At 47.4% G+C, this 26,019-nt stretch overlaps 1 protein-coding gene across 5 annotated transcripts in view; it reads left to right on the top strand.

Annotated features, from left to right (window-relative positions):
- TNIK (TRAF2 and NCK interacting kinase) overlaps positions 1 to 25,567 on the top strand; it is a 157,118-nt gene extending 131,551 nt beyond the window's left edge. For 4 of the 5 annotated variants that reach the window (XM_083847906.1, XM_083847910.1, XM_083847907.1 and 1 more), the window contains 13 exons: positions 576 to 673; positions 5,704 to 5,888; positions 9,066 to 9,192; positions 11,621 to 11,785; positions 14,903 to 15,017; positions 15,579 to 15,749; positions 15,960 to 16,103; positions 16,684 to 16,818; positions 17,357 to 17,457; positions 19,106 to 19,255; positions 20,493 to 20,652; positions 21,210 to 21,349; positions 23,360 to 25,567. In XM_083847906.1, coding sequence (XP_083704032.1) covers positions 576 to 673; positions 5,704 to 5,888; positions 9,066 to 9,192; positions 11,621 to 11,785; positions 14,903 to 15,017; positions 15,579 to 15,749; positions 15,960 to 16,103; positions 16,684 to 16,818; positions 17,357 to 17,457; positions 19,106 to 19,255; positions 20,493 to 20,652; positions 21,210 to 21,349; positions 23,360 to 23,443 — 1,775 coding nt within the window. In that variant the 3' untranslated portion in view covers positions 23,444 to 25,567. The remainder of the gene's footprint in view (positions 1 to 575; positions 674 to 5,703; positions 5,889 to 9,065; positions 9,193 to 11,620; positions 11,786 to 14,902; positions 15,018 to 15,578; positions 15,750 to 15,959; positions 16,104 to 16,683; positions 16,819 to 17,356; positions 17,458 to 19,105; positions 19,256 to 20,492; positions 20,653 to 21,209; positions 21,350 to 23,359) is intronic. The other variant, XM_083847908.1, reaches the window with a different exon arrangement.
- The last annotated feature ends 452 nt before the right edge of the window (positions 25,568 to 26,019 follow it).

Genomic DNA, 26,019 nt, shown 5'->3' on the forward strand with positions numbered 1-26,019 from the left:
CTGTTTGTTTTTGCTTTTACTAATGAGGAATCCTGTGACAAATAATGTCCTAGCAATGTCAGGTGCTGCAGAGTTTATAATTTATAACACGCCCTGTTTTTTGCAGAGTGAATTTGTTTTCTTTGTAGAAAGAAGAAAGGCAGGAATGCTGGGAGCAGGCTGGGCTGGGCTGGGCTGTAGCTTCCCTTGCTGTATGGAGGGAGACTTGTTGCAGTGACAGCCAGGCAGAGAGCAGCAGGAGGATTTTTCAAGACAACAGAAGCAAAACATAGCGAAACCTTATTAGTTAGACACAAAGTGCCAATTTGCAAGGCATGCAGGCTCTAGACATCCTTTACTAGTTTTGCCAGGGTCTTCCTGCTTGTAACGGGCATTGCTTGTGCGGGCAGGAGGGTGATGAAGCTCCCTCTGCCCACCCATCACGAGGGGCTGGGAGTGGTGCTGGTAGCGGTGCTGGTAGCAGGCACTTCCCCAAGCCAACCCGCGCTTGGCAGAGATGGCTGTGGACGGTGCACACCCTTCGTATCCTTGACAGAGTTTTAATTTCCCCCTCTCTCTGTTTCCCTTTTGCCCAGGGAACGTCAAACCCGAAGGGTCACCCGTGCTCTCCCACGAGCCCCCTAAGATCAAGCAAGAAGACAACAGAGACGTGACGCGACCAAGCCGACCTGCTGTGAGTCTTAAATTATTTCCTGCGGGAATGTTGCCAGCCGGGTGGGCCAGGTGTCCATCCGGTGCAGTAGCACAGCCGTGGGGACCCCAAAAAAGAGGCTAGTACCACTGCTCCTCCAGCTGAGAGACTCAGAAGTGGCGGTATGACAAGAGCCTGTGGGAGGTTTGAATGCTTAAGAGAGTGCATGAGTTTGATCAGGAGCCCAGGTCTAGGGGAAAGCACTTAAGCCTGTGATTTCAAATACAGCAGATGCTTAAGCGCTTTGCTAGACTGGGCCCGGTGTTTGCCCGTGGCACATTGTTGTGTTCCGTACTGCATGGTGCCCCTGCAGCGGCCCGCAGGGATGCTCCTGGTCGGGAAGGCTGGGTGACCAGCCCTGAGAGCCTTCACAGCCTGCACACCAGCTGGGTGGTGGTGTCTGTACACTCCTGTGTTACTACTGTTAGCAAAGGCCCAACAAAATCTCATCCGAAGTGTTTCTTTCTGATTTAACGTTGTTGATACTTGTACTTTAAAACTGCAGAGTCAACCTAATAACGAAATGAATTTCCACTGCTTCTCTTTTTTAATCTGTATTAATATTTTGTTGATGTTGTTTTCTCTTTACACTCCACAGCGTTGAGCTAACAATTCTAATTTTATTTCTAACCTGCTTGCCCTTCCTCTGGCTTTTTCCTGTCCTGATCTGTTTCCTCTGATGCTGATTAATCTTCCCTTACCCACAGAGCTATAAGAAAGCTATAGATGAGGTTAGTGATACCTTTTCTCAGCGGGTCATGCCAATGTGAGGTTGACTAGCTAGCGCTTAATATCAAACTGGGTTTTATTGGTGCTGCCATTGAAAAAGGTGATAATGCAATCCCGGGTCAGATTGGAGATTGTGTTTCGGCACAGTGAGCCTGCCTGCGGGGAGGGAAGTGGAGCTGGCGGTACCTTCGGCTTGCCCACGGGCTGCGTGAAACCCACTGACAGACCACGTGTGGGGGCCCTGGCAAGATGTGCATTAACATTCACACGCAGAGCAACTCCTGCTACTGTTGTTCCGCGTTTTTAAAGAGAAAGACCAAGAGCAGAGTTTTCTTGGGTCAGCGGAGGTGATCCAGACAGACTGAACTGCACATCAGATTCTGCTCCCAGCTGCAGCCCACAGGAGCCCATTGATTTCAGTGGGCAGATCGAGCTAGATTTGAAACGCAATTTAGGGCACTTGGCAAGTAGAGGAAAACAGAGCAGTGAATACAGTGATTAATTCATTGTTACAAGGCAGACCATCAGCTCTATCGAGAGAGCCAGCAGAGCTGCCTTGGTTTATACCGGCTGGGAATCTCTCCCTGCAGCGTAGGTGGTATCCAGCCACTGTAGGTGAATGTGTTTACTAAAAACAGGATAGGCAAGGACATTCATAATTACCCAGGCTGCACACAGCAACACACTTCGCTACCCCAAATTGCTGCCTTGTTTGCTGGGACCAGCTCCTGCCGGGTTCGCTCAGCTCGCTCCTCCTCTCTCCTCCACCACGTTCAGCGAGACTGAACGCAGAGCAAGCTGGTACCGCCTGCACAGGGCGCTCGCCAGCCCCTGGGCAGTGTTTGGGGCATTTTCTTCATTTTTACCATGTCGAGGTTCTCTTCTTTGTGTTTAAAAATACTGGTAGGAGGTGGAGGGGTGCCCTTGAAAGCACTGGTAGCAGCGGCCTGCTCTTTCCTTTAAAAAGAGTAAATAGAAGATAGGAAAGGGGAGAGGCAGCGTGCTGGTTAGTTAACTTGTTCTTTTGGATACAACATGACCGATGCTTTGTGTTTAATGAGGTGCTTTGTTAAGAAAAAAGCACGTAAATCAGTGTCTGAAGAGAGGCAACATGCATGCTAAATTCAAGCTAAATGAGCTATGTGATTTTGGAAACCAATCTAACTTGATTCCAGCAAATATTAAATCTAAAGACATCTTGGCAATTAAACATAATTAAAGAGCACTGATACTTTTAACTTACGAATTATGCCACCTTCAATAACAACATTCCAAACACGTGTGGAGCTACATAGTGCTTTCTGGTTGTCAGATGGTTTTTGGTCCAAGAGCAACACAGTCGAGCCGTTTAATCCTACAAAGTGCTCATTATCCGGGAACATGATAGCATCAAAGCATTAACCGTCCTGCGGCAAAGCCTTAACTAGGAGCCGTGAGTTATCTGATGATATCGTCTGGGAGTACTGTTGCTATTATAACTTCCAAATTAGTTATTAAAAACTAATTAAGCTGATTTTTAAAATATTTGGCTATCTCCTAGCGATGACCAAGTTGGGCTGATAGGATATGGTCGTTCGTCACCCTGGTGGCAGGATTTCAGCACGCCCATGTTTTTCAGCCCCGCAGAAGTGGCAGGCTTGGTGTGAGGCACTGCAGTCGTCACAGTGCTGCCGAATTGGAGCCTTTCTCTCCGAGCAATCTCACTCAGTTTAGTGGCAAGCTCTGCATTGGGCAGAGACATCTGGAGGACATCCCTGAATCCACGCTCTGCCATGCCCAGGCCTTGTGAGCAGCCCGAGGTGGTTTGCAGACATTTTTGGGGTGCACCACCGTCCCTTGCATGGGCAGGGAGAGCTGCCTCTATGCACATCGTGCCTTCAAACACGTTAGCAATGGAAGGTGCAAAAACAAGGTAGTTTTCATGGTCCATCCCTGTGACTAGGAAGGATTTTATGCTAGTCCTGTAACGCCACAGGTTCAATTGCAATTTTAAGAGGCTCTTACGCAGTCTTCCCTTAAAGTCCTTTTTAAACTGGTGAAGGCTTTAATCCAAATCAAAGGGAAGTGCTCAATATATGAGAGCATATTTTGTACTCTAAGCAGAGAGCACTGTTAAGCTGTTGAAATTTTCACTGATTCTTACTTAAGAAAAGAGACAATCATATCCTAGAAACTGCTACAGCATTAATTAAAGTAATTAGTTGTCCTACCTGCAGGTTTGACTGTATTTCAATCCCAACATGTTGGCATAATAATAAACTCTGTACGCACCACATTCTCTCTTTAATCATGATAAAGAGCCTTTCCTTAGAGTTACAGAGAGCGTTTGGATTTGGAGAGGGATATGTAATATCTTTCACGGGCATCTGCTCTGAAGCATAGGTTATTCCTAATTTTTTAACTAGCCTCTTTTCACATGCTAATATTTGCAGTCACAATTGCAAAGCTTTCTGACGTTCATGGGAGTCTCTATATCAGTGGACTTTGAAGCACACCTTAATTTTATAATTTTATAATTAATATTCTTAAAACGGCCAAAACCTGCTCTGGGTTCCCGGGGCCTCGTGGCCATGAGTGCCCAGAGCAGGTCAGGGCAGAGCTGGGAGCAGAAGGTGCGGCGCTCCGGCACAGCGCCGGCACAGCGCCGGCAGCGGGGACCCCCCTGCGGTGCCGTGTCGTTGATGTGACGGATCGGTTCTGAGCGCTCCTCATTTCCGCAGACCCAACTCGGTGCGGCTTGAGGGCAGATGTAAATGTCAATAAAGTATTTTGTTTGATTTGTGTGGAACTGGGGATAAATGATTACTCCACTTGAAGCAACAAGCGCTTCATTTTAGAGTCTAATCCGAATGACACAACGAGCTTGTTATGTCCTCGAGATTAGCCAATAACCACAGTACAAATTGCTTGCAAAATATTACCGATTCATGGCTAAAAATATGCTAGGTTTCCATCTCAGCAGTAGCATTTTTCATCATTTTCTTCACGTGTCGACGGGATAGATTTTAAGAACTGACTTTGCAACCGTAATTAATGTTGCCGTAATCGCCCTGCTGGAACGGTAAACTGGAAATGCGTGGCGTGCAGTAAAGAGAGAGTGTGGCCATAAGACGATTGTGGAATTTAGCGTTTTTCAATGAGTTTCTTTCTCCCTAATCCTTTATCTCTGACCGAATGCACTGATGGCTACCTCGGTCACTAATATAGGGAGAAATGGTAAGACTGACAATTGCGATGCTTTGTTCGTCATGTGCATGTTTTGTGCAACAGAGTACTCTAACCCATTCTAATTAGAGCTCTCATGCTTTTTTGCCCTACTGCTTCCCCCTGCATTGCTATAAAAGCATGTAAGATAACAAAAAGTCTATTTTCTACACGGTGCCTGCAATGTTCCTTGTTTTTAAATAGCAGTGTCTATTTTCTATGACTGTCGGGTCTAAGGCCTCATCAAAGTCATGGTAAACTGAAAAATTATTGCTAGGTTTTGGGACTGCTCCGATCTTTTTCTTGTTTCAAGGCTTTTTCCCCCTAGCTTGTAGGCTGTCACATTTCACATAAAGTGCTTAATGGTTCCCGCTGAGGGATTTTTTTTTTTCTTTTAACGATTTCATTTTTATTTTATTTTTTCGATCGCGTGGCTGACTCAGAGCAATGACTCAGAAGTCTCGCTGAGCAGGGCGCTGCAGTGAGCCAGGCACCTCTCCTGGGTGCTCCTCACCGCCTCTCGGCAGCCACCTGACAGCGGAGACTCCTCACTGAAGCAGCTCTTGACTTGGGGATTGCACCACTCCATGGGAGATGCTGTCATTGCTTCCTTCCCAAATGCATTTATTACAGAATAAATACAATTCTGGGCTCTCTTTGAGAAGTTTGAAAGAGGAGAAAACCCTGCAGGAGAAATTCTCCAAGCCAATCTTTGAAATGATGTTGTTTTCCAGTTTACTATGATGGTGACTGAACTTCACCTTTTCCAACAAATATAATTTTGTCGTGTATATACATATAAGTGTGTGTATATATATGCACATACGCATTCCAAACAGAAAAAGAACAGGTTGGCTATTGATTTTTCAGTGAGCATAAATCAGTTTTGTTTTGTTTAATAAATGCTACATGCTACAAACATTGTCTTACATTTGTCTCATGTTTGTAATGACTCTGTAAAGCTATTTCTCGTTGCTCGTGCTGTTAGCATTGGCTTTTGAAGAGATGTGTGTGACGTTCTCCTCACTTTAGATATAATAGCCATCGATTTCTTGTTTTGTTGCCCCCATCCCCTTTAGGATCTGACGGCCTTAGCCAAAGAATTGAGGGAGCTGCGCATTGAAGAAACCAACCGCCCTCTGAAGAAGGTGACAGACTACTCTTCCTCCAGCGAGGAGTCGGAAAGCAGTGAAGAAGAGGAGGAGGACGGGGAAAACGAGACGCATGATGGGACCGTGCCTGTCAGTGACATCCCGAGGCTTATGTAAGAAGCTCTTTTTTTTTCAGGGAAAACCGTGAAACTGTATCGTTTGTTTATCTGGAGGAGCAGTAGCTGTGGTGTGGGGCATGTCCAAAGCATGTCGTTGTTCAGTGGCTGGCACTGGCAATGGTGTCGTGGTTGAACAGGATAATTTGCTCAGATGTGTCTTTTTCATGATCAGAATTAGAAATGTGTAATGAGGAAAGCTGAATTATGTAACCACGCATTCAGTGAATTTGTGTTCCAAGTTAATGGACCCGTTCCTGCTGGTAAGTGAGGCGGGTTTGTAGCCAGAGCGGACATACCTGACTTCATTCACACCATGGGTCCTGCCCACAGACCCGTGGGCTGGTTTGTTGAAGCTCTGTCTGCTCTTTAGCTTGGTCTTGTCCCAAATCAAGCCATAATGAAGTGCAGCGTTTGGTAACCTGACCCATGCCAACTGTTAGAGCCAGGTTTAGCACATAATAATCTGGAATTTTTGTCATTGCTTTCTGTCTTTGTCTCAGTCACTGTGCAGGCTAAAATGTTGAAACTAAGAAGTCAGCAGACTATAATAGTGCATTTGTCTCCCCGTTAGAGGTCATCAGACCTTGGGCTTTTGAATATCTCAGTAGATGAGGAAGGAGGGAAGCGTAGCATCAACATACACAAAACAACTATCTTCATGCAGAGTGAGCTCACTGAGGCACCTCTCCCAGTGTTTTGCTGAACCAGCTCACTGGAGGCATTTCTCGTGGCTCTGTGTGGTAGCAGGGTTTGACTCCCTGCACTTCTGAATTCACAGAGGGGTTGCAGGAAGGCTTTAGGGGATTTTTAGCATGTTAATGACTTAATTTCCATTCTTTGTGCTAAATGAGGTAGATTATTGGTCAGTGGGGATGTACCTGACTTCATCCATGACTTGGTAGGGCTAGGAGCAGCAGGGAGACATCCAGGTCCATGTCATGCAGAGTGCCAAGCTCCAGGGTTGGAGCTTCCTCCCAGTAGAAGAAGAAAAACCAGAGCTCTTGAGTTTTGTCAGGGAAAGTCAACAGGGAGAGAGATGGTCATGAACATGCAGCAGTCAGATGAGCCGTCACACATGCATGAACGGGGCCTACGGCTACTCGCAGAAGAGGAGTTTAATGAGAAGTGGTTAATGAGGGACAGTTTACGCCTTTCGTCTCTGCAGATACCTTTTCTGTATTTGAAGACTCTGATGGTTCCCTTAAGATCCCTTTTCTCTGGGCTAGACAAGCCAGCTTTTGCTCATGTCATGGGATTTCTTGCAGGGTCACTTGCAAACTGCATGCCGCTAGGATTTGGGGCTGCAGTAACTGTTCATTCACTCATTGTGTGGTCTCAGAATTGGTCTCAGAAATAACTTCTTTTTCCTCAATTTTCTTTTTTTTTTTTTTCTAAAACTGGAATAATTATGTTACTTTCGCATTCTTTGGTGGTGTTTAAGTGCCAATGATAGGAAGGAGGTGCAAGCTCATTGCATGAAAAGTGCTGCAGAAGTATGGTGTGCTGTTGTTCGATTGGTCATATGTTTGACCATTCGGGCAAGGATGTGCTACAGAGTGAATTCGTAGTGATGGAGAACAACCAGTGTGTATGACTCTTAAATGCAAAGAAACAGGTGTGTCAGCAACAACTTCGTAACAGCTGTCAACATTTTCTGGCACACAGGCAGGACGGGTAATCCAGGCGTGCTTTGTCATTTGCTTTTGGTTTTATTTGAATTATATTTAAGCAGCTCCCCTGTTCGTAATGTAACATAATAAAGTCATGGTGGGAGCTCACCACTTGCGACATGCACTCAGAAGCAATCCTAAAATTTAATATGTTTGAGAATAAAACCCAGTCTCTCTCCTGACATATGAGCACAGAAATAAAGTCAGCACCTCCCAGCACTCCAGTATCTCTGGGGACTGGGTCCCGGGGAGGAGACTCGCAATGTTTCCATATAGAAGGTGTGCATCAAACAGCCAGTTAAACCCTCGAGTGGACTGATATCAAGCCCACGCTGTGAATTGCTTCTCCAGACAATTTGCTGTGATGTTACTGTAAAAACCAGCCTCTCTGGTGGTTGCTATAGGAAGACAGGGTTGCTGTTTGACAAGGCGTAGCAGGGCTGGGTCAGGCTGTGTCCCTGCCTGGGAGCACATCTGCCCCGAGTTCAGCTTGGCCACGTGTGGGTAGGCTGGAGGAGGAGGCGGTTCAGGGGCATCACTCAGTATCAGCCACAGATGGGGAATTGCTTCCCTGGTGGCTGGCAGGACGTGCCCCAGGCAAAAACCCATTCGGCAAGGAGAAAGCCAAAGCCTGATTGCTTCTCAGTATTAGCTTGAGTGACAGAGGCACCCTCATTAATGCTGGTATATCGCCAGCTGTAAAGTGGATTTTTAGGAGAACCACAACCAGGTCTGCCTGTCACTGGAAGAATTATTCTTGTTTCCCGAAATCTTCTCTGAAAATGACAGTGTACATTCCTTGCCAGAGCGGGCACAGCCTTGGGATGATGATCTCTTTCTCCGAGTGGGTCTTTTTAACACAAGGAACCTGTAATTATTTTCTACCTCTCTGTCTCTCATTACTTAAAGGCTAAATCATGGGTTTTATGGCTACATTTTCACCTGCGTAATGGTGGAAAGCTACAGAACAGAATTTGTATGCCTGCCCGCACCTCCTCCAAGCTCCATCCACTTCACTGTCGCGTTGTGCCCCAGGGAGCCCTCAGCTCTGCCCAGGCAATGCCTGGTGGGGTGGGACCCCTACCCCTAGGTAGTGCCCCTGTGTGCTGAACAGAGCTGGGATGTGGAATTTGGACCCTGTAACCTGAAAAGCCAAAGCAAGCCCTCATTAAGCTTCTGATCTCGTCTTCAAAGCAGGTGGCAAAAACCCACCCTGTGTTTGTGAGAGTTGTTCTCTGGTGGGTTGGGTACTCCCAGACACAGCCTGTCTTTCAGGGGTTGAGTTGGTAGTAGTGGGGTAATGCATCAACCTGAGCCTGATGCTTTGTTTCTGGCCACATAAATAATGTCCCCATACATTTAAGTAGATATATTTTCTAGCTTTCCTTCCCGTGAGATACAAAGCCTTGCCCTGTCTATAAATAATACTGTATTGGAGGATTTTTTGTCTAGTACAGCTAAGGAAATGCCTGTCACTAATGCTTTTCCATTCTGTCCTCAGACCAACAGGAATTTCTGGAAGCAATGAGCCGTACAACCTGGGAATGGTGACAACCCACGGTCTAGAAACTTCCCATGCAGATACGTTTAGCAATATTTCAAGGGAAGGGACTTTAATGGTGAGGGAGGTAAGTTGTAAAACAAATATTTCCATGGAGCATCTTCAGGAGGTTTTCCCCATGTAAGCACAACAACTAACAGTGCTGTGTATCCGGAACACAAAATGACTGAGTAAATTGTGCTCATTAGTGCTCTCGTAATGCAATTTACACTCTGAGCAAATGTGACAAGTGCAAATGTTTCTCAGAACTACAAACAGCAGTGAATAGTAATGCTGGGGCATGGTGGGGTGGATGTTCATATAAACGACTCTGCTGTAATCCCAAAATAGCTCCGAGCAACAGAAGTTGTCTTCAGTTTAGAGCACTTATTTGGAGTCTGGCCCAAAGTTTCCCCAGTGCTTCCCAACCTTTACCATCATACAAATGTCAGAGGCATTCAGCAGATGTGGTTCTTTTTGAGGCTTTTACCTGAAGCCCGGGGTTACAGGCAGCTGGTTCTGTTCGGGGAGGCAAAGTACGGCCGCTGTTGACCCCTGGACATTGCAGACGCTGCTGCTGCTGCTTTTCCAGTCAAAAGTCTTGATCCAGTGCATTTGCCAAATTCTCAGAGACCAAATCTCCCCCAGGTTGTCCCAACCTGCCCAGCTCCCAGGTGCTCAGGGAGCACAGAGCTGACAAAGCAGCATGGCTTGGGCATTTCTGAACAATGGTACTGAAGAAAAGAGGCAGGGGAAAGCATGTTCAGTTGGCAGTGGAAATTCTCCCCCAGTGTTTCTTATTTTCTTTTCCTGTAACATGCTGGTGATGCTGTTGGAAATGTAGCAGGTCTCCTGGAAAGGGCAGGAGGCTCTGCAAGGTAGTAAAACAGGGGAGTCATCCTCTGCTGGCATTAAAAGGAGGTGGATGGGAGAGGATAAAAAGGGAGGGGAGTTTGGAGAGGGCAATCATAAAGGAGGAACCTTTAGATCAGCTGCAAAGTAGGCTTACTTGGCTTTTTATTTCTTAATTCTATTTGTATAAAATACATACATAGGAAAAAAAAATCAGTGTAACTTTGCAAGAAAGAAAAGTTAGCAAAGAAGTCGCACAGTGTTTGCTGTCTTCCTCCGTGACTTCTGGAGCTGATGGGACATGCACAGCTCACCTGTTCCCTCACTGTCCTTTACCTGTTTGGAGCAGAGACCCCTGAAACTTGGTCAGCCCTGTGCACATCCCGGTAGCAGAAACAGTGAGGAGGTTGAGTAGGAATACAAGTCACTGTTCTAACAGGCAGGCGTTTCTGAAGTGAGCTTGGATTGTGTTGCAGCTGTAAGATACGTGCCACACCAGCGAAGTACTCTGATAAAACAGTGTTGCAGAAGGATTTAAAAGTCACAGGAAAGAAAAACAGCAGGGAAATCTCTTTTGGCAGGAGGGAGTGTGATAGGAAACCCAAGCTGCAGCCTTGTGTGGGATGTTTGCTCTTTGTTCCTGACCGCAGCCATAGCAGCCAGAGGAAGGACTCACTGACCTCTGTGGGCTTCAGGCAATGGCTCGTCTGCCGTGCTGCCCTGGCAGGGTGACAAGGTGTTTGAAGGTTGTGGTAACGGATGATCGAAAGATAGATGTTGTCAGAGCTGCTCAGTGAGTTGCCAGGCCTGTATCAGAGGGATTTTTCCACTAATCCCTGCAGATGGACAAGTCTCTAACAATTTCATTGGCGTGCTCTGGGTACGTGGATTCATCAGATGGCAAATGCCTCAAAACAGTAGGCAGGGATGGGAGAAGTTACCTATCACCTGTCTCGTACAAGGTGGGGATGGAGAGAAAGGGCGAATGTGTTAGCGTGGCCGAGCGCTTGCTTGGTGTGTAGGCAGCTGCACTCAGTATTCACCCAAAAACGCCCCTGGAGGAAGCTTTTCTCTGCAGACAGGTAACTGCTGCTGGTGCTGCGGGGAACTTTGTGCTCAGAGCAAGATGTGAATAGCTCAGCTGCTGCAGGCGAGGGTAACGCTGCCGCTGTTCACTGCTGTTTTGGGTTACAGAAACATGCAAGGAGGACTGTGTTGGCATTTGCAGTCAGGCTACTCGCCGGTGTAGCTGTGAGAGCCGTTAAGGCTACTGCTGATCAAGGGGTCAGATTCTGCTGTCACCGTGGCTGGTGGCAGCGTGGGAGCGGAGTTGGCCATGGGGCTTGCACCATCGTGGCATGGGTGGAATCTGCCCGACATTCCTTTCCTAGAAATGACAACGATCAGGCTTCTCCTTTTGCTGTAATGTGGCTAATTACTCTGTATTGACTTTGTGATTAATCCCGTCTTTATTTCTCCTGGGGCGGGGGTTGGTTTGCTGCTTGCCAGATTGCATGGGGATGGAAACAGCAGAGAGGGTCCTTGTCCTGTGCTTGCTCAGGGAACTGGGGGACTGCAAAAAAAACTCGGTTTTGTTTTTTTTCTCTTCTTCTCTTTTTTTTTCTCCCCTTCTCTTTTCTTCCTCATGCTTTGTGTCTCTGCAGACCTCTGGTGAAAAAAAGCGTTCTGGCCACGCAGCCAGCAATGGCTTTGCAGGCCACATCAATCTCCCTGATCTGGTGCAGCAAAGCCACTCGCCTGCGGGCACACCGACCGAGGCCCTGGGGCGAGTCTCCACGCATGCGCAAGACATGGACTCGGTGCCTGAAGTAGGTGGTGGGGGCTCCTCCTTCTCCTCTGCGCTGCTTTAAACAAGTATTAACATCTCTGTCCCATCGAGGACCCTTCCTGCTTCCTTCCCTGGCTTTCTTTGCTCTTCTCTCTCTTTGTTTCCAGTCCGTGTGGGTGAGTGTAGTGGAAATCCAAGGGAATCTGATGGGTTATTGGGATACGGGTCTGTGCCTGGCGGTAGGATTGTAAATCAGGCCTTACCTGACGCCCACCAGCTGGAGTTCAGGTGACGATGGCTTGAGCGCTGCAAGCTGATGTGAAAGTCCTCATCTTCTGGTACATGGAAATGAAGCAAAATAGGAGAGCCAGTGATGCCATTAACTTCACCCGGGCCCAGTTTCTGCTTAGGCAATATTTGAGGCTTAACATGATCCAAAAGGTTAACAAAAAACAAAGCCAAAAAAAATCCATGTAGTTCTTCAGACTAGAAAACTTTGACACACCTTGAATTTTTACCGTGACTGTTTCCTGTCACAGTATTTTTCCCACATAGCTTTTTTAGGTGGACTTGATTGAAGATAAAGGTTGTACAAGGTCTAAAAAGTCCTAAAAATCACAAGATGTTTCACATAAGACAAGGGAATTGGTGTGTCTTGCTTACCAGAACCAGTTCTGGGAAACAGGCACATATTTCTTTGTTTTCCCATGAAAAATCAATCCAGTTGGTGCTGAATAAGCTATTTTATTTGTTTTTTCTTTTTGTCTTGTTGGATATACGATAATATTTCTGTCACCTTATCCTCTTTCACGGAGATGATGTGCTCACTTTACGGTTTACTTTTACTAGCAGCATAAAAACAGGAATGGCTTGGGACTGTGCGTTGATGCAGTGTAAGAACAGATGGTGCCTGACTTGACCTCCAGGTTTTACCCATTTCCTTGCTGCCTTCAAAAGCAGCGCTGAGACAGTTGGTCCTGAAGTGACACCTTCCAGAGCCACCCTGGAACTGCTTAAACACGAGCAGTTTGCAGGGCCTGGGTTTAAATATACTCATTTATGGGATACCGACCGAGAAAATCTTTTCCATTTCTGAAACTGCATTTTTAGGGCTGTCTGAGCAAGGAGTGGGTGGAAGTGGGGAGGTTTGGATTGGGTTCTTTAGGTGACTCACGGCGCCGCGAGCAAAACTCGCAGCCTGGCTGGCAGCAGCGTAAGCGTCTTGCTGGGGAGTTATCCCTTGTGCTGCTTGTACAGGGCGTTCCCATTTCTGGTGGGGTACCCTCACGGGTATCGCTGCCGGAGCGCCTGCGATGTGTCGGGACTGAGGAGGGTGGAAGGGACCGAGCACTATCGCACCCTGCAGCTTGGTGCTGTTTCTGTAAGCCAAGACAGAGGTTTAGAGTCAGCTGAACAGAACCTGGAGGAAGATGAGGTCTTAATATTTAAATAACGGGCTTGGAAGTTCTTAAAATGCCAGCTTCTTAGGAGAAGAGCTGCTGAGTCTGAGCAAAGAAGAAAAAATTCTTGGGGCATTGGAATGAGGGATTTCTTCGTAATTCATTTGTTGGAAAGCACCTAGCTCTCAGCTGGAAGGCATCCCTGCAAACACTGAAGTTGCTCCCTCTTTGAATTGTTGGTGTTTTATGGAAAAGATACCCAGCACAGGAAAAAAATGTGTATTTACTGGATATGAAAGAAGCACAGAGTAGCGAGTATATCTTGTGTGCACATACAAATATTTTGGCCATACAGTATAAGTAAATATGGTATCTGTTCCTGCAGCCATCTCTGCCTCAGGCTGCTAACTCCTTGCATGGGTCTCCGTTAGCATTTACTTTTTGGAAATCGTCCTGTTTCCATGGCAACACAGGGGCTGTTGCCAGGCCATGGGATGCGGATCGGGAGGGAAGCAGGAGGCGCAGCGCCGCGGTGGCAGGCGCAGTGCGGGGATGCTGGCTCACCCAAAATGTTCTCGGTGCCGCTGGGGAAGGACCAGGAGAGGCCGTTTGGGGCTATTTTGTCTGTGTGCCCCTTGTGACGCTTCAGCAAGGAGTCGGGGGGTTTCTCTCTTCCTTGTCTGGTGACCTGGCGGCTTGGAAGCTGAACAAGGTGTATTTTAGGGAAGGAAAATGTCCTGAGGAATCAAAATGTGAAAGTCCTGCGGCTGCTGCAGTAAGATTTGATTTTTGCTGCTGTTAGAGCTCTTAATGTAGGTCCTTCCTACATTCCTTAAAACAAGGGACACCCTGAGTAAACACTGCAGTAAGAAAAAGAAGCTGCTCAGCGAGGGGAGGAGATCGTGGCACTTTGACTCCCAAGAGAAGGATTTCATTTTGCTTGGGAGAAGGTCTTAGCCTTGTTTTCTGCCTTAACAAAGCGATGGCAAAAGCAAAGACAGCAGTGTGGCATTGGAGTTTGTTCCTTCCCAGCTTCCCTTAGCAAAGCATTGGCTCTGGCATCCCCTATGATACGTTCGGGGTCAGTTTTGCTGCCGTAGAAGTAGCCTTTTCTGCAGTTACACCTCAAGTGTTGTAGGCAATTTGAAATCCTTTATTGGGTTTGCAAGTAACCCATGAAAGACGTACACGTGACGTGTGGTGGACACCAGAGCTGGGGGGGATGGAGCCATGTGGGAGTGCCGCTTCCCACATCCGTGCTCCCTGTCCCGTGCTGGAGGAAGAGCACAGTGGGGTTTTCCCCAGAGCCGTCCTACAAATCTCTTTTGGGGCGGTCACATTGACAGGAAAAACAACCCCTTGCCTGCCTGACATCCCAGCCTGGGCGTTCAAGGCAAATGGGCTGCGAGCATAGAAATCGTTTTACCTGCCTTCACTTTTGCCTCTGACACTGCGGCTTCCCCGCTAACCAGTCTCCGGCTGTGCTGTGCTTCCACCCGCGAGCTGGGCCCGCGGCACCGGGGCCGGGCACTGCTCCCCGTGCCCTGCACTTCTTGGTTGCTGCTGCTCCAGAGGCATTCACAAATCTGGTGTCATGTTTTCACTGGTCACTTCTGGGGGAGGAGGATCCAAATGCTCAGAGAGCTCGTAAGGGGCGCTGCAGGGTCCGGCACTGTGCGCTCACCAGGAAGTCACACGCACACAGTGTTACTGGTATTTCTGTGCGCTGAGCTCGCTCTCTGCTGTTTGTTTTGCAGTATGGTATGGGAAGTAGCACCAAAGCCTCTTTTACCCCCTTTGTGGACACTAGAGTGTATCAGACCTCACCTACCGATGAGGATGAAGATGAGGATGAAGAGTCATCTGCTACTGGTAGGAGGCAATGTCACCAGTTTGAGAGGGGAGGGCCTCATGGGAACCAGGCCGTGGGGCCTGAATAACCCCTTAGAACCTCTCAGATTTCACTTACCCTTGTCCAAAGATCATTTGAATTTGTACCCTCGTGTTCTCCAATTTCCATCCAACTCCTTTGCTCCCCGGTGAAATCCCATCAGAAAGGTCAGAGAGAAGACAGGGAACAGCAGAAATCCACCCACCCCTTTCTGCCCAGGCACCTGGCAGAAATGTTCCTAGCAGAGTCAGGAGGTGGCAGTTGCTTCAGAAAGCTTGCACTTGTTCAGAATTCATTGAAAACGGATGGATGAGGGCAGGCAGGCAGAGGATAGGGCTGGTTATCTCAGTGGGCAGGGCAGGAGGTCAAGGGACATCACCTCTTAGGGCTTTGGTGTTGGTTCCAACCCATGAGAAACTACTGATGTTACCTCTCAGAACTAATGGCTTGTAACATAGTGATAACTTCCCCGTCAGAAGATAAAACAAGAATTTTCTTCCTCTAATCAGTCACACCTCCTTGTTTTGTTGTTTCCTTGTCAGCACTGTTCACCAGCGAGCTGCTCAGACAGGAGCAGGCCAAGCTGAACGAAGCCAGGAAGATCTCCGTGGTGAACGTGAACCCTACCAACATCCGCCCCCACAGTGACACCCCAGAGATAAGGAAGTACAAGAAGCGCTTCAACTCGGAGATACTCTGTGCTGCTTTGTGGGGTGAGCTCCTGGTCCCACTGTGCCCTCGGCAGAGCTTCTGGGGGCATGTGTCCCTGAGTCCCTTTGGTGTAAAAGTGATGCTCCTCGTCTGTGGGAATGCTGCCCTTAGTTGTGATTGTCATGGGGTGGTGGTGAAGAATGAGCTGGGGGTGCAGTCCTCTGGTGGGCAGCAGCTGTGGCTCCACGTGCCCGTTGCTCTCCCCGTTTCAGGTGTAAATCTGCTGGTGGGCACAGAAAATGGCCTGATGCTGCTGGACCGAAGCGGGCAAGGGAAGGTGTACAACCTCATCAACAGACGGCGGTTCCAACAGATGGACGTACTCGAGGGCCTGAACGTCCTTGTAACAATATCAGGTACACCTCTCAGCCCATCGTTAACTTCTCGTCCATATTCCCCAGTTGATACTCACAATTCAGCTGCATTCGCTGCTCCCCAGCGAGGCTGTAGGCAGAGCTGGGTGAGCAGAGCGCTGTTCCCAGGTTTCACTCTCCAAAGGGAGAGCCTTCCATGCCGGAGTTGAAAGGTTCATTTTGTGTAGCCATATCTGAGGTGTAAGAGCTGCGTTCCTGGCCCTGCAGTGCCTGGTTCTCTCTCTGTGAGCACCGATTTGTGCAAGCTGGGGTTTCCAGCCTGCAGTAAACAGCACCCAGATCGTACCGCATCAACCAGCAGTGTGGGAGACCAAGGCACAAGCAAAAATACAAAACCAACTATATTGCTATTTCAACTTCCTTTCGAAAAGAACTTAAATTTTATCTTAGTAAGATATATTGGTGAAAATAAGCACTGAAATCTCAAGGTTTTCCGTGCAAGCATGTTCTGCGCACCCATTGTGGCATACAGAGAGAGCAGGAGCCTGGGGCTGTCCCCAGGGCCGCGTGCCGCCCTGTTACTTCTTGCTGCCTCTTATGGCCGGGTTTCCTTTGCCAACAGGAAAGAAGAACAAGCTGCGCGTGTACTACCTGTCCTGGCTGAGAAACAGGATTTTACACAACGACCCCGAAGTTGAGAAGAAGCAGGGCTGGATCACGGTTGGGGACCTGGAAGGCTGCATCCACTACAAAGTTGGTGAGCGGCTGGGGCCACCGGCTTCAGTGGGAAAATGTCTGGAGGCATTTTCTGTGTCCACTGTAGCTGTGAAACAAGCATCTGGGTGGTTTGCTCTCGCACTCAGATGGTGCGTTGTGTCCATAGCTCTGAGTCTGGAGAGGGTGATGCTAACTGGACTGCAGAGGGCTGGTTGCCTGCTCCACAGCACTGGACATTGGGAGTTCTTCTGTTGTAGCCGATGTGATAAAATGGCTTGTTGTTAAAAATCTTCCAGTTTATCTGATCAGTCACATACTGCGTATGTTACAGGCAAAAGATACTTGGAGTCTTTGGAGATTTTATTCTATAGTCTTAGATCTGATCTGATGATTCCTCTTAAAAGTATGGGCAGACCACAGCCACAAATAATTTTGATATTAATCTATATGTGTTAGGTGGATACTTTACCACATGGGAACCAACAGAGAGAGAGCCTTAGAAGCTGTTTCTAGAGATAAATTCTTCAGTCTCAAAGCAAAAGTCAATGATTTAAACTTTGGTTTTATTTTAATTTTAGTGAAATATGAAAGAATCAAGTTCTTGGTGATTGCCTTAAAGAATGCTGTAGAGATCTATGCTTGGGCTCCTAAACCATATCACAAGTTTATGGCATTTAAGGTATGTTTATCTGGTTACCAAAATACACTCTGTAGTTGCAAATACTCGAGATTTCTGTACTATGCAGAACAGAAAAGTGTCTTGCTTATGTAGTCCTCAGGGACCTGGGACCTGGGTGCAGCCTCCTGAGGGCCGATGAAGAGAAGCACCCGCAGCGATTCCTGACAGACTTGCTGCGAGGTGCCAGGCCTTTCAGATCTCAAGGACGCAAACAAAAGCACTCCTCAGAAACGTTATCATCATTGTACTTCCCCTGGCAGAGAGTTCTGAAACTCGTGGCTGAAGAGATGTGATACACACCGTTTATGGCTAACAATTAGGCATTAATTCTAGCTTTTCCTGGGAGGCTTCACAGGGGAAGTTTGCAGAAAGCTCGCCAAATGTCCTTGAGTAAAATTAAGTTGGGGTTTTGGGTTGCTTTTCTTTTGTGTTTGTTTGCTTGCTTTAACTTCTGACTAATTTTCCACGTGTAATGTGAAAACGGGCTGGCATTATTTTCCATTTTTATTTTGCAAGGTCCTCTCCCCTCCTGCAATGTGGATTCTGTTTCAAGACAGAAATTCCAGGAGAATGACCCACTCTTTCTCTCCCTCTCTCTTTCTCTCCCTTTTCATCTACCTCAGTTTCCTTCAGTGAGACCTTTCTCCTACATAACCTGCCAACGGGTATTTTGTACTTAGTTCTTTAAAGCACTTTTCCTTCTAAGCTCTGTGCAGCAGCAAGTCACAAGGGGCAGTGCCTTCTGGAGACTTTCATGCTGAGTAATCTCATTTTGCATCCTTCCAGCACAAATGGGCTTATTCAGTATTAGGTCACATTTGCTTTCTCTGAACAAAAGCCAGAATAAATGGGCTCGGTGATACGAAGAGCTCAGCAGCAGTTAAGCAGCCTGGGATCCAGCCTCCATGGCTGCAGCTAGGATGCTGGTTAGCGCTCCTGCTGCTGCTTTTCCAGTCTGGGGGCTGAACTTTGCCTTGTAGGCAGGGATCTGTTGGGACAGCAGGAAATGCCACTCGCTAATTTTCCCTGTCAGGAGTCAGAGGGGTACTTGTGCAGGGAGCAATTCACCCTTTTCTCTCCCTGTGGGTTTTTCACCCTCCTGTTGAAGACCTAAGCCATGGAAGGATGTACTCAGTCCCAGCTTGGTCCATGCCAGGGAGCTGATCCCAGCGTGTACCCAGCAGGTTAGCTTGAACAGGATAAAGGACGTTTAATTTTACTTGTTCTAGCTGCCCAAACTGGAGCGGTGATACCCACCGAGAGGGGAGGTGGGTGCTCACAGCCGTTTGCAGACTTTGCTCGTTAAGCTGAGCAGCACCAGAACTGGGGGGGTCCCTGCCTGCTGGCTGAGCTGCATGCTGATGTAAAACTGCGTCTCTGTCGCCTTCCTTCGGAGACCAAACTGTTGGGCTGGCCTCGTGCTCCTGGGGAAAAGCTGTGCTTGGCAAGGGTGAGCACCTACCTGCTCGGATGGCTGGAGTGAGTGGGTAATACCCCTGACGTGTATGACGTAGGAACAGAGGCAGGAATATAAATAATGACATGTTTAATAGGAAACACGTTCAAACAAATACAATTTCAAAACTGTACCAGTCTGCTGTAGGAATTTGTTGGTTTTCTGTGATACTCACTGAAAGGATTATAAAAGTCTTTTGCAGATCTCCAGCACAAACCGTTGCTTGTCGATCTCACTGTAGAAGAGGGTCAGAGACTCAAGGTTATCTTCGGATCACACACTGGTTTCCATGTGATTGATGTAGATTCTGGGAACTCTTATGATATCTATATACCATCTCACGTGAGTACATGGGGGAGTGCTGCTGCATGACTAACGCAGGTCACCAGCAAGGTTTGGCCGGGCTTTCGGTGTCTCAGAAATGCCGACCAGTCAGGGGACATCCTGCCGTGGGTATGACGTTCTCCAGTGCCATCCTCACTGATAACTTGCTTAAAGAGGACGCAGAGGTATCACCTACTTATGTCCATTATTCACACAGGCCACTGCTGTCCTTGTGCCCAAGCAGTCAGGTGTAAGGTTGCCAGGTCTCACAGAAAGGAGAATCTTAATCCTTACGCTGCGTGGAGCAGTAGAGGAGCTCTTTGTAGGGCGAGATGCCATGAAACCAAGTTCTTGGTTACTGGACAACACAGACCCACCAAGGACTGGATGCGCAGTGCACTGTCCCCTGCATGGTGTAGCAGGTGTGCACACCAGCACTCCTTCCTGCTGAGGCAGTGAGTTTGCCCAAGCAAGGGTTGCAGGATTAGGGTAGCCCAAATCTCAATAAGATTGTAGGTTGAAGTCCCCGACTCCCAGGCAGCGCAGACTCACCACAGGTTCTCTCTCAGGCCCATTAGGCTATTTCAAGAAAGAACCAGTGCTCCAAAAGATATTGTAGATAAGGATTTTCTTGTTGGCTTATTTAAGCTCCATCCATGCTGTTGTACCAACCGGCATGAGAAAGTGGCCTAGGAGAAATGGTGTTATTAATCAAATCCAGGAACTGCTGAGTAGAGCAATAGAGCTTCTGCAAGAGCTGGCACGAAACCTAGGAGAAATACAGGGGCAGTTTGGGACGGTTTTGTTTTCTTACCCATGGAAGGTCAGATGGGGGTGGAAAGTTACTGTTACTACCCTCAGGAAAGGGGAATATTTCCTCCCTAGAGCTACCTGTAAAATTCTGGGTTTATTTGCCTTAATTTGAATAGAAGATGGATTCATCAGCCAACAGTTGCTGATTTGTGTTACTGCCAAGTGTCAGCCGTCATTCTTGGGGGCGTATATGTTGTGATCTCTCTATAATTGCTGAACCTGTTTATCCTTGATGTCTAAGACAGCTTTGATGGTAGGGTAAACATGACAGTTTATTCCCCTTCAAGCTTATCTCTAAAAGCTGATGCCTGTTTGTTGAACGGAGTGAGGGTTTGTTCTTGGTGTGGTTTTGGGTTTTGTTTTTCTAAGGCTCTGCTCCCTTCCCCCTACCACTTTCTCCATTCAATGTAATTCTGACCCGTAGGGTTTATTTTAACTGCAGATTCAGGGCAATATTACTCCTCACGCCATTGTCATCCTGCCTAAAACAGACGGGATGGAGATGCTTGTGTGCTACGAGGATGAAGGCGTGTATGTGAACACCTATGGACGGATAACTAAAGATGTGGTGCTCCAGTGGGGAGAGATGCCTACTTCTGTGGGTAGGTCAACCCTTCCTCTTCACCTTCATAAAACACATACGATGTAAGATGCGGAGTCAAGGATGCTGAGTTAGAGTCATTTGGGATTTTGTTTATCAAAGGAGATTTCTCTCAGCCAGTTAAGAGGTGCACTTGCTAAATTCCTACAGTTTGGTCCTGCACAGAAAAAGCAGGCGACTTCTTGAAGATTTTCGCTGTGTTTTATTGTAAGTATAAGCTGTTACATTGGTGGGATGCTGTGTTGACTGGAAGAGGTGCTGGGTGCAGAGCCATGAGAGCCTGAGTTGCCCTTCTGGCTGTGCTACTGCTGAGCTCCACAGGCTGTGCAGGCAGGTCACTGTCCAGCTCCTCGCCTGCAGAAAGCAGAAGTGTAACATCTTCTCTTTAAAGCACTCAGCGACTTCTGGATTAAAAGTGCTACTTAAAGGCTATTTAGCAGAGCTCTGTGATTCATCTGCGTAGACTTTGAGTAACAGCTGATGAGAGTTTTTCTGCCCATCGTGTAATATTTAGCTTAACACCCGTTGTAACATCTGCCAAACACTTCCTTTTGACAGCCTACATTCATTCCAATCAAATAATGGGCTGGGGAGAGAAAGCTATTGAAATCCGGTCAGTGGAGACAGGACATTTGGATGGAGTATTTATGCACAAGCGAGCTCAAAGGTTAAAGTTTCTATGTGAAAGAAATGATAAGGTAAGTCCACTTCAAAGCTTGTATCCGTGCTTTAAGCTACAACCAACTACTTTTAGACTTCGGGTCTAGTTTATCTTGGGGTTAATAAGTAATTAAGCTGAAGGTCCTGTTTAATAAACAGTACCCATAAACCCAGTCCCAATTAATTCTCTTCAGTGGATGTGGATCTCAGCCTGTGGTGGGAATCAGCAAGAATCAACAAGAACTCTTCCACCTCTAACTGAGGTCTCCGTTGACTTGGCTTGAATTTCTTTCAAGTGTTGCATCAGAACATTAATTGTTGAGGCCACCAAATAAACTGCAAAAGTTGAGAAATGGTAGTGCTAAGGTTGTGTAAGTAACCCTAATTTGAACTTGGGTGTAGAGACATCGTGATGCATTTTTAGTTCTGTGATGATAAGCTATTTTCTCCATGGACCCCCATCTTTTTGTATGGACAACGTTGATAAATATTGTTCTGGAGGGGCACCAGAGCTGCATGTCAAGTTGCATGGTTGTGCAGATTACCCTTGGCTTGGGTGTTGCTGAAGGAGGAAGGTGTGCAGGGAATGAGGGAAGAAGAAATGCCTGAAGGAAAAAGAGTATCTCGTGGAAGAGGTGGTTGAATGCTGAGATCTGGTTTCTGCAGTGATTTCTGCTGGTGGTATTTCCTCACGTCACAAGATTTCACCAAGATAAACCAGGGCCATGGAGCAGGGAATTCTTCTGTAAAGAGCACAAGCACAGAACACGTGAAGAAAGTGATTGCTGTGTCGCCAGAGCAGGGTTTAATAACATGCAATAAACAAGATTTGAGGCCGCAATTAGTTTATTTAATTGGCCTACCTGTTGCGTGAAGTTAAATTGGAACTCTGTGGAAAAAGTGTATCCTTATCTTTTAATTGAAGTATATCGTGCAAAGTTGTCCACGAAGCTGAATTTTAGTCGTGTCCAAATATCTTTAGTTTTTTTCTTTTCCCCTTAACTTTTGAGAACTTGACTCTGTAGGTTTTATATTGGTTATTTAAATTGGTCTTTTTCTGTTTTGTTCCTATTGATTTTTTCCTTTTTTAAGAACACTGGGGGGAAAAAAAAGCACCTACATTTCTCTAAAATACTGTAACCAGCTGATCACTAGTGCATTTGAAATGCTTAAAACAGACGTTTCTCTTTCTGGGCAAGTGGCTAATAATGAAAGTCTTGCGAAGACTGAATGATTTTTTTGTTTTCAAAAAGGACTAAGTCTTCAGATACTTTAGCTGCAGCAGCTGAAGAAGTGTCCCCTTAAAATACTTGCAAATTACTTATTTTTTAAGACTTCCACTGTGGTCAAATGTTGGTGGATCCAGACAGAAGCACCAAAAGGCATATTTTCATAGACAGCCCTGATAGCTTTCTGTGCCTTGAAAATACTGAAGGAAAGGTTGAGTTTTCCCTGACGTAGCATTCAGAAGTAGCTGAAGTAATGTAACTAACTTCTGCAAAGAAGAACGTTTCAAACCCAGGCAGATAACTACCGTGCAGAGTATTGACCCAAATGGTTAACGTTTAGCAGGATATAAAGCCCTGGAAGCAGTCATATTAATGTTGCATAATAAATGATGCCATGGCAGTGCTATGTGATAAACTTGGTATTTTTAAGGCTTTCCAAACCTTGCTCTCTGCAGTGGTGATAGCGAGGGAGGTTTTATTGCGGTGTTTACTAATAAGCAGTTGGGATTTGAGCCGAGCCTTGCTTGGGCTCGCTGGGCTGGCTCCTTCCTGGGCCACGCTGCTTTCGCTGGCAGCCGCTTCCCCGGGCTGGGCTCCACGCACAGCGAGCGCCCCTCGGGTCCGGCAGCTCCCACATCTCTGCCCACGTTTCTGCTGTCATCTGGAGAAAACAGCAGAGAGTTGGGTTTGGATGGAGCGGACTGCACGGGCTGTGGCTCAGCTCTTGCTTTCCTTGTTCACAAGACAATTAATAAACTCCTTTTGTACCCTAATAAAAATTACCAGTATTTAATACAGGGCGTTTTTGTCTCCAACCAGGTATTTTTCGCGTCGGTGAGATCCGGAGGAAGCAGCCAAGTGTTTTTCATGACCCTCAACAGAAACTCCATGATGAACTGGTAACAGAGGAGCACTTGGCACTTACCTCCGTGGCATTATTTCTAATTTAAAGGACATTAAACACGTGGACTAACACTGTAGAGGCTGATGCGGAGGGCCCTGAGGATCACCGCTCCCCACGCTCCCCCCGCCGGCGCAGCGCTGCCCCAGGGAGCGGCTCTGGGGGGCTCGGGCATGCGCGGCAGGGACGGGCGCTCGCGCTTGGAATAGGGAAACCGCCTCCCGAGGTCTCCTGATTACGCTGTGTTATAGTGGGTTATGAGTTTTCTTCTTCTTTTTTTTTTTTTTTTAATTTTACTTTTTCTTTGTCCCCTACTTTGTAAGAACGGGGAAAGAAACAAGTGTCAAAAAGTCTGTTTTTAATTCTGTCTGCCTGCTAGCATCAAATATATAGTATGTTGTAAAGTTACCAATTAAATCTGGTGAGAGACAGCACAATAAATGTACCTTTTATCTTTGTGATGAAGGCCATAACCGTATAGCTGGGTAATTTTAGAAATCTTTTGCCTTCACCAACATTTACATGTTGCTTTTGGCAGCAACGGCTTAACGGATTTTTAAAGAAGAGAAAAATAATAGTTTTTTTTCCCCTCTTTTGGGAAATGGATTTTAAATGGCTAAGCTACTAGCCTTAGACTAATAAAAATCAGCTACCATTTTTGTCAAGTCTGTCAATCCATATTTCTATATGGATCTTCACCCAGTGCTGTGTCGTGATAGGGACAGTGGTGCCGTTTGCTGTTGCTCCGGATGCTGGCGGGAGAGGACGGCCGCCCGCCGCGGGGGCTCGCCTGCGGGCACCGGGACGGGGATGGAGGGGACCGGGCGCCGCGGGGGGGCCGCGGCCGCAGACGGCTCCCGGGGTGCCGCGGGCACCGGACCCGATGCCGAAGGCGTCGCGAGCTGCGGGTGCTCGTCCCTGGAGGCGATGGGGACGAACCGAGCCGCCCACCCTGCGCGTCGCTGCATTGGGCTTGTAAAGAGCTTAAACCTATATATATGTGTGTGGTTTCTTCGGCCAAGGGTCTGAATCTATACTCGTTTTCTGCCCCCTCCGCTCCCTACGAATTACCCAACATACAGTGGAAGACAACATCTGTGCCGAAATGTGTGTGTGTTTAGTTCAGGTTGAATCGTGTCCTTATAAACTCTGCTCAGTTGATTTACATTTTCAGTGCGTATCTGGGGTTTTCTTTCTCAGTAGCTGCAAGCATGGCCGCCTGTGGTATTGGGGTGTCGCATAACAAGGTCTGTGTTGCTGGTTTTTAACCTACCTCGTTTTGTTTTTGGTTTTGTTCTCTTTTTTTTTTTTTTGGTTGGGTTTTTTTGTTTTGTTTCGTTTTGTTGTTTTGCTGTTGATCACAGCACTGTTACCTCCAGCGACATATAGAGAGCTTAACTGGCAATCTTGGTGTACTCAGTAACGATGGCTTTATTAAAAAATGATTAAATCAACAGGACCTGGTCAAACTTGAATCTTTATCCAGGGCAAAAGCGTTTGCTTGCCGGGGGGGTGCAGCGGCGGGGACGGGACGGGTCGGGTCGGGACGGGACAGGACGCCCGCAGCCCCGCGGGCAGCACGGCACGGCTCAGTGTGGACGTCGTCCTGGCGGGGGCAGCCTCCGGGGCAGCCTCGTGGGCACCGGGCACCCTCCTGCTGCCGGCCACGTGCCTCTGGTCCAGCGCAGCCCCACGAGCTGCAGTGACGGCCCTAATACCGCGGTGCTGGAACTAACCCCGTCGCAGACACTGATTGCCACCAGCTCTTTGTATTTTCACTGTGGTCGCTACCTTAAACCAGAGGGGTTTATTAAATTATGTCGCGAACTGATAACTCTCCTTTCCTCTTTATTTTGCTCTCCTCCTTGATGTGACTGGTTCAGAATACACGGCTTTAAATTATTTTTTTTTAATTGTGGGGTTTTGAGTACAGTTATGAAATAAAAAGGAATCGTTGTGTTTAAACATACAGTAGTTGGTGAATGTATTTTTTTGAAACCATGGAGTCACTTGAAACAGTCATAAGAAGCCAATATTAACACGGTCTTGTTTACACTGTGTACATGGACATAACAGATCAAAAGCGTTTCTGGTGCCAACTACAATAAAGCACGAACCTTCAACACGAAGCCATGCCTTTTAGATTTCTGTGAACAACAAGCGGGGTGTTAGCTGGTAGCAAGTCACCGGGCTCCAGTGGCTTCTCAGGGCTCTGAGCAGCGGTGCTGCTTTCCTGGAGGGGCTCAGGAAGCAGCGTTTTGGGGCAGGATGAGTACACAGGGGCCGGGGCATCCTGGAATAATGAGAAATAAAGTCAGTGTAATGTGAGATGCATTTGAGCCTGTTGCAGGTTTAAAGCGTTTCCAAACCTGTGTCAGAGCACAACACAAGGCACGTTTCTCATTGCGAGGTGGTTTGGGGGTTGATATCACGCATGTGGGGACGGAAAGGGAACGCTCGAGGTGGCCCTAAATGTGCCCCTGGAGCCGGGCTGGTGGCTGGCTGAGGTTGTGGGGCTGCAGTTCTTGAGCTCAGCCCTGGCCTCTCGGCCCCATGCAGCTGGTGCGGCGATTTGGGC

Source organism: Anser anser (genome assembly GCF_964211835.1).
Source record: "Anser anser genome assembly, chromosome: 9".
NCBI lineage: Eukaryota > Metazoa > Chordata > Aves > Anseriformes > Anatidae > Anser > Anser anser.